The 8850-nt window shown below is 36.4% G+C and overlaps 1 protein-coding gene across 2 annotated transcripts; it reads left to right on the top strand.

Annotated features, from left to right (window-relative positions):
* The first annotated feature begins 621 nt into the window (after window positions 1–621).
* On the top strand, window positions 622–7654 carry rhcga (Rh family, C glycoprotein a). Of its 2 annotated transcripts, none has more exons than XM_084108917.1 (11): window positions 622–970; window positions 1121–1313; window positions 1531–1681; window positions 2666–2813; window positions 2922–3088; window positions 3177–3314; window positions 3400–3536; window positions 6145–6269; window positions 6633–6706; window positions 6861–6937; window positions 7371–7654. In XM_084108917.1, the coding sequence occupies exons 1-11, from the start codon at window positions 745–747 to the stop codon at window positions 7402–7404; spliced, it is 1470 nt and encodes a 489-aa protein (XP_083965043.1). In that variant the 5' UTR covers window positions 622–744; the 3' UTR covers window positions 7405–7654. The 2 variants fall into 2 exon arrangements, with proteins under 2 accessions (XP_083965043.1, XP_083965044.1); XM_084108918.1 differs by having other exon boundaries at window positions 710–970; window positions 6861–6989.
* The last annotated feature ends 1196 nt before the right edge of the window (window positions 7655–8850 follow it).

Genomic DNA, 8850 nt, shown 5'->3' with positions numbered 1-8850 from the left:
CACTAGGTCCTGTAGTCAGATTTTTTTCAGACAGATTTTTTATTAAAAAAGTAGAAATATGTAGTCTCTTATATAATTATTTTAGAATAAAATGTTGTTTAACCTAGTTTTATCTTACTCACGCTGCTGAAAAGTTCAAGTCAACTACTTGTGTAGAGTCTAATGATCAGGAACTGAATAGATAATTTTTTTGTTGCATGAGTTAAAAAGGCGATTTGATTTATTCAGATACTCAAAAGAAGTGCAGTTTTTGCCCTGTAGACCAAAAGAGACAAAGCAGAATAAAGAGCTACATTGAAAGTTTCCTACTCTTGCGTAACATGTTTGCCCTGATTTTCTTGATTTTGACTGTTTGCACAGCAATCTAAATCGGTTATATTATATAAAGTCCAAAACTTCTAGTAGTGGTAAAAAAAAAAAGCAAAGAAAATAATCTCACCTGAAGGTGAATTGCAGTTGTCAAAGAAGAGGGTCTGAATTGTCTATAGTCCAAGTGTAATTATAATTATGTCTAGTAAGACTAGTATGACCTCTTTAAAAAAAAAAAAGAAAAAAAAAGTCACAAGACAAGATATTGATCAGTCTTGTCAGGTGACTGTCAGACACCCTGATTTCATTTCCAGAAGACAGACCTGCACCAGGTGAGCAGTGACACACCTCCAGATCCCCAGCTATAAATGCAGCTGCACTTCACTCAGAAATTACAGGAGAACTTCACCCAACAGGTCATCTCTTTACTTCACCATGGGGAACTTCGTTGACTGCTGCCGAGGCTTCTGGTGCGGGACCAAGAACCCTAACGTCCGGATCAGCCTGCCTCTGGTCTGCTTCGTGTGGCAGATCGCCATGATCATCCTGTTCGGAGTGTTTGTGCGTTACGATGAAGAATCAGATGCGCACTGGTCTGAGCACAAACATCAGAAGAACATCACGAGTGACATCGAGAACGACTTCTACTTCAGATACCCAAGTGAGTTTTCATGTTCTGCAGGGTTGGATACTGATAAGGCCATTAAAATCAGTTTATAGGTCAAATTTGTAATGAATAAAATAGTTTTGTTGAGCCTTCGGTAGGTAGAAAGTTACGGAAGTTAATCACCTTCTCGACCACTTTTCTCAGGTTTCCAGGATGTACATGTGATGATCTTTGTGGGTTTCGGCTTTCTCATGACCTTCATGAAGCGCTACAGCTTCGGCGGGGTGGGATTCAACTTTCTCATCGCTGCCTTTGGTCTGCAGTGGGCTCTGCTCATGCAGGGCTGGTTCCACTCTCTGGACCCGACTGATGGCACAATCAAGATCGGGATTGAGAAGTACGTTTTGCACCTCACTATCTTCGAATAACTTCTTTTGATTCATTTATTTAAGGTCCTTGGTTCCTCTTGCACAAAAAGAATGTGCCATATAGTGGCATCAGAGGGCCGTTTAAATCACCACATTGCAAATGTGACTGTCTTGAACAGTGCATCAGAAGATGGTGACTTGTGTGATACAGCTGATATTCATCATTTCCCATCTTGCTTTCACCAGTATCATCAATGCCGACTTCTGTGTGGCGGGATGTCTCATTGCATATGGAGCTCTCCTGGGAAAAGTCAGTCCAGTTCAACTGATGATCTTGACGCTATTTGGCATCACACTGTTTGCGGTTGAGGAACACATCATTCTTTCTCTTCTCCATGTGAGTAGCAGTGTTATTTTAGTATTGTTTATATACTCAGAGCTTTTATTGTTATACTTTTCATTTTCATTTTAGTTACATATTTATACATTTTGTTTTCAGGGTAATTATTGTTAACTAAAATTAAAACTGAAACCATATAAACATTTTCGTTACTTGAAATTAAATAAACGTTAACTGAAATAAAAGAATATATATTTATATAAAAAATGTACTTATTTTATTTCAGCTAGTTTCAAACGCACCATTTCTCATTTTCTTCTAGTTTAAGTACTAAAATAACTAAAAATAAAAATAACTAGAACTATGCAGACATAAAAAAAGAATAAAAATGACAAAAACTTTGCTAAAATTAAGTCATGAAAATAAAAACTAATTTAAATTATTATAGTCTATCAATGATACTGAAAATAATACTGTTTGCTATGTGCATTCTTTTTTTTTTTGACCATTTAGAATATTTTTTATTTATTTGCAGTTATTAATTTCAGTGCTTTGAATTAAACAAAATTAGTTTTTCACCTAATAACGATATTTTATTTCAGCTTTATTTCAATTAAATGGATAGTCATCTTTTACTCAGCCTCAAGTTCAAGTTCCTCAAGTTCAAACCTGTACGAATTTCTTTCTTCTGCTGAACACAAAAGAAGATATTTTGAAGAATATGAGTAACCAAATAGCTGATGGGCCCCGTTGACTTCATAGTATGGGGAAAAAAATACCATGGAAGTCAATACCGTCAACTGTCTGGTTACCGACATTCTTCAAAATATCTTCTGTGTTCAACAGAAGAAAGAAACTAGTACAGGTTTGGAACAACTTGAGGGTGAGTAAATAATGACAGACTTTCATTTTTTGGGGGGTGAACTAACCCTTAAACAAAAATAGTTTTACTTCTTGATGATAACTCAGGTGAGTAGCCATCATCCTGAAAATTTCTGCCTAGATTAAGAGATTTTATTAAATTGTTCTTGCGTTTCACAGGCTCGTGACTCTGGCGGATCCATGGTCATCCACACTTTCGGAGCCTACTACGGTCTGACAATATCATGGATTCTTTATCGACCGAAGCTAGACCAAAGCAAGCATCTGGGCAGCTCTGTCTACCACTCTGATGTCTTTGCTATGATCGGTATGTCATGACTGAGTCCTTTTTATATGTTACACACCCTTGATAAGATCTTACATGAGCCGCTTTCAAAAAATCCAGTCCTTTATCTGAAGACGTTTCCTCTTACAGGGACCCTCTTCCTCTGGATGTTCTGGCCCAGTTTCAACTCTGCCATCTCAGATCATGGAGATGGTCAACACCGGGCGGCCATAAACACATACCTTGCTCTGGCTTCCTCGGTACTGACTACATTTGCCATATCCAGCCTTTCAGCCAAGAAGGGAAAACTGGACATGGTAAGTTACAGCACTACATTATGTCACAATTACGTCTGCAGCATCCTATCTGTGTTTCTTAACATTGCACCTGTTTTGTGTAACATAGGTGCATATCCAGAATGCAACTCTGGCTGGGGGCGTCGCGATGGGAACAGCGGCCGAGTTCATGATCTCACCCTACGGTTCTCTCATCGTGGGCTTCATCTGTGGGATAATATCCACGTTCGGCTACCTGGTGCTCACTGTGAGTGTGACAGAAGAGCAGATTTGAGCGTCATTTGCGCTGTGTGAACAGATTCATTTATACCTGCTTTTTTTCCCCCATGCAGCCCTTCATGGAGAAGTACATGAAGATTCAAGACACCTGTGGCGTCCACAACCTGCATGCCATGCCCGGCATCCTCGGAGGAGTTATAGGTGCCATCACAGCGGCTACTGCCAGTGAGAGTGTCTATGGACATGAGGGGTGAGTGTGACTGTTTACTTTCTATTAGTATACAATTCAATTTAAACATTTAAATCATACAAAGATGATTTATTTGTAAAAGTCAAGTCAAATGTATTTATATAGTGCTTTACACAGTACAGATTGTTTTCAGGCAGCTTCACATTAAAGGTGCACCATCTAGCACTTAAAAACAAAACTGCGTGCATTTTGCCGAAGACGATTGTTTTGGTTGTGGATGAACATGGTTATTTCTCATAACTAAAAGAGAGAGAGAGAGAGAGAGAGAGATAGTATCCTACTGCTAATAAAACATTCACTACTGGGCTTAAGAGATATAACCAGTTTAGATGGAAAGGATCTCAAGCTGACTAGCTGAAGACATTAGCTTTACCCAACCCAGGGCTCTACAGTGCGAGTAATTCACTCGCATTTGCGCCTAAAAATAGTTATGTGCGAACTTGAAAAATAATTTACGAGCACAGTGCGCGAGTGACGGGCTGTTCTCAATACACTGAAGACAACAGCGCGATGAAGCGAAGCATACCATTGATTTCACATGGAAAGCAAGCAAGAGGACAGGGTCGCAACTGCGTGATGTGAACATTTGATGACGCGCTTAACTTTATTCAAATGGGAGCGACGATTCGCAACCACTGAGCCAATCACTGAAATAGTGTGGGAATGTGCGGGAACTGCTGGATTTTAAGTGAGAGAGTCCTCCCAACAGTGCTAAAAATAAACGTGTGAGAGCGTGTTATTGGCTATATGTCATGTTATAGCCAGATATGATGACGCTACTGCAACACGCATCACGACAGATGAGCGATCCATTCATCAAGCTAACGCGAAAACTGCCGCGAATTAAAGTGAAAGTAAGTCGTAGACGCTCATCACACAATCATATTCATTAATAGTAAAGAAACGAAATGATATTAGGCTAACGGTTACCAGTGCTGCTGTCGCTCTCTCCTATCGCTGATTTTTTTAAATGAGCTTATGATGATCAATAAAATGCTGGTCATATCTGTTGCTTTTGGTGACGTGAACTAGGCCTACATTAAATCTGCATATAACGCGGGAATAGAAGATCCGATTTAGTTTTGCGAAAACACACAATGTGACTAGGTGTAAATGGAATCATTTTGATCAGTAAAAACGCATGAAATCGTTTTGATCAGTAAAAACGTATGCAGTGACCAGGTGTAAACAGGCCGCTACACCATAAAAAAGTAAAGTAAACACTTAGTGAGCTAGATACGCAACACAGTATGAAGCCTATAGTCATTATCTCAAAAGACCAAGTGCAAAAAAAACAAAATAATGAACTCCCGCACACTATCAATAGGCCTACTTGCAAATGAGTATCAAAATTTTATTAGCAACCCACCAAATTTTATTTTAATTATGTCCCACCAAAAGACCAAATGCATAAACTGAAGTTACGACCAAAACAGTCCACACTGAGGACAGGAAGACGACAAAAACTCATTTTTGATGTAACTTAATATTGGCTACTGCAAGTACTGCAAAGGAAAAAAGCAAGCAGGCATTTGTTTTGTTTTTAGCACTTTATACTTTATTGAGGTGTTCATTCTTTTTATATATTTTATATAAGTAGGTTAAAATAATAATTGCATAATTATTAAACAGGTAACGTTAGTTCACCCAAAATAGAAAATTCTGTCATTTATTACTCTCCATCATGTCGTTCCAAACCCGTAAGACTTTCACTCATCTTCGGAACACAAATGAAGAACTTTTTGATGAAATTGAGAGATTTCTTTCCCTCCATTGACAGCCTACACAACTACCACTTTGATGCTTCGAAAAACGTTCATAAAAAGATCATAAAACTAATCCATATGAATTGAGCAGTTTAATCAACTTTTTTCACTGTGCTCCTATATTTCTTTGTGCGCTCCTAAATTTTTTCATTTAGGAGCACATGTACTCCTTGGGAAAAAAGTTAGCGTAGAGCCCTGCAACCCGATCTCACAGCAATTTGTACGAATTAGCCACCTTTTACTCACTCGTACGAATTCGTACAAATTGGTCATGAGACAGCGTCGCTATACCTGTTAATATGGCGAGTGACATGTATGCGATTTCCCACAAAAAACATCCTGCCCTGTCTAAAATATAGACACTTATAATAGGCTTACTACAGTGAATCAGGGAAAGACAAAAACACGTTTTGGAAGAAGGATTGATGATGTATTATTTCAATTTCGTTAATTTTGAACAAAAAAGTTATAGTATACCTTTAATAAATTGTTTTAATATAGTCCAATCATGAAATGACTGCAGTAAAGCAGCTCTACAAAAGGCAATAGTGTCATTACTCAGCTCAGTTGTTTCAATTCAGTTTTATAAGAATGTCAGTGTTGCACAGTTCATCAATTATGAAACAAAGTCAGTTCAGCTATAAGCAGCTCTGCAGTGGCAATAGTGTCATTATTCAGAAATTCAGATTCAATTTAGTTCAATGTTGCAAAGTTAGTTTCATCATCAAGTTCAAATTTTGTTCTCTTCTCAGATAAATCGATAATATTACTGAATATTGATAGTCTTTTTTGAATAGTAAAAGTGTGTATATGTTGCTGATACAAATCCTTTTCTTTTTCAGGTTGGTAAACACCTTTGATTTTGAAGGGGACTTTGCTAAGAGGACACCTGCCACGCAAGGAGGCTTCCAGGCAGCTGGTATTTGTGTTGCTCTCGTTTTTGGAATCGTTGGTGGAATTATAGTAGGTGAGCATCCAAAAAAGAAAAAAGAAATGATAGGGATAAACTGAAATACTGTCCATCCACACGTAAGAATATAAAATGTAGCAGCTGCACAATGTAATATAAATATATGTCAGTGTTATTTTAGTATCGAGATATTACATTTTTCTTTTACAAATATTTTTGTTGTATTTTCTGTTTTCATTTAATTAATATCCATAATTATATATATATATATATATATATATATATATATATATATATATATATATATATATATATATATAATTACAGTTATTGTTTATTTTATTCCAAATAATGAAAATGTATTTGTGTTATGGTTTTAGTTTTAGTTAACTATAATAAACCTGGTATATGTATATACAGGTTGCATCCTGAGACTGCCATTCTGGGGAGACCCATCAGATGATAACTGCTTTGATGATGAGGTGTACTGGGAGGTGAGTGTATTTGTATTTCATTGTTGCACAGCTAGGTGGCACTATAGAACTCAAATGAGAATGTAATTATATATAAATGTGACAAGTAGCCTGGTTTCTTCTATACAGTGTCCAAGGTCTGAGTTGTGTTTAAATAAAACTCATTCTTTTACAGGTGCCTGAAGATGAGGAGAGCATCCCTCCCATTCTAGAATACAACAGCCACATGGTCGGCAAAACTGCTGACAGGATGTAAGGATGGACTCCTAGATTCTCTTGATGTTATGCAAAGAGACACTATACTGTAACTATTTATATACGATTGATCAAAATATCAAATGTTTGTCATTTTATTTTGTTAAAATTCTCTATATTTGAAGTAAATTGAACTTTGAAGTGCTTCTTGCATTCTAATCCATCACCATGAGATGGCAGTACACACCACATAATAGACTTCCAGCTTTATGATCACAGTAACGGAATGATCGAGTAACTGTGTAGTAGCATTTCAGTAAAGAAATGAATTACATCAACTCTATTTTTATACAAAATGACTAAGATGATGTGTCAGATTGACTGTTTTATATATTTTGTTTCTGTTATTTGGGAACTATTTAACTACCTATTAATGAATGAATTAATTGTTTTAGTCTAAAATATTTCTTTCTTTTTTTTCATCCTTCAGGTCAGATACTAACTTCTCTGTGGAACAAAGCTAATGCAAGAATGAAGAAATCCACAATGTCTTTATGACACAAGAAGATGAACCTGATCACATCATATTGGGACAAAATAACAATAATTAAGAGACAGAAAGAATGTTCAGACCAAGTCTGTGCTGAAGAGAATCTAGCCCCTGTAATACCTTTAGGAGGTATTGGCCTGCAAGGCTAAAAGGGTCAGCTCTTAGTTCAATTTCAAGTCTGTGTGTTTTACAGTCCTTAAATTAATTTAATCAAGATGTTTATACATGTATAATTTCTGAAACTAATGCATATATATTTCATAATTCACCAGTACTAGTTCTAAACTTAAATTATATTAAGTTTCAATCATTCTGTAAAAGAATGAAATAATAATTATAGTACTTTATCATGTTTGCAATGTTAATGAATTGACTAGATTATTACAGTTTTGACATGATGAATGTGTTAATAATGTTAGTTATTTATCTATAGTTATTTTCAAGAGTACAGTGATGTGATATTGTTTCCTTCCTGGCTATTATATTTGATCAGGAAGGATTAAATGAGAACTTTTGAGAGCTCAATGTGTCTGCAGACCATGTAGAATGATAGCAATATTATTTCTTTGGATTTTTAAATTATAAAGCTTTATATTCTTTGCTATTTTAAAAATACTATAAAAAAATAAAAAGACAATATTACAATCTTCAACTCAATGACTTTACATTGGTGCTAGATGTTTGTTTGTTTGTTTGTTTAACATTTTTACTAAAGGCAATACTGCACTTTATAATTTAACTAACTGTTGCTTTAATTCTCTCAAATATACATTAAGGCAGCTGTGCAAAACGTCCATTTAAACCTCTCTTCTCTGACCAAATCGCTACTATACTTTTTCAAATATTACCTTTCATTAAAGGGTAATTCCGGTATTTAGCACTTTGAGTCTCTTTTCTGGTTTGTTTTGAACTAGAGTGGTGGACAGAAATTTTGACGATGGGTCCTGTCTCGACTTTTTGACTTGTTTAGAATCGCCTTTGACCGCTTCAGAGTGGCTGGCTACGGGCATGCACAAACATGTCCTTAAAACAACCCTTAAAGGAGACATATCATGCTTTTAAATTGTTCCTTTTTACATATAAATCATACATTTGTAGTCTATATAAAGCGGAACTGCAATGCTTGGGTCTGAATTCCTCATTATTATAGCTCCACAGGCTCCTTTTCTACCCCTTTTCTGATGTGCGTCTGAGAGCAACTCGTTTTGGTGCGGTCTCTTTAAATACAATTGAGACACTTCATACCCCGCCCCCTCTCCAGTTTGCAGAGGTTCAACTCCACCCAGTTCGGTCATTTTTGTAGTTTGATAGCAGAGATACGATTATCTAGCGGGACAGAAACTTTTTATTCACACGTTATTAACAAAATGTCAACAACGGAAGACTTGTCCAGCCAGCCTTACATGTTCGAGCCAGAGTC

This window comes from Abramis brama, assembly GCF_963993115.1.
Source record: "Abramis brama genome assembly, chromosome: 3".
Classification (NCBI taxonomy): Eukaryota; Metazoa; Chordata; class Actinopteri; order Cypriniformes; family Leuciscidae; genus Abramis; species Abramis brama.
This window is presented reverse-complemented; position numbering and strand designations above follow the sequence as displayed.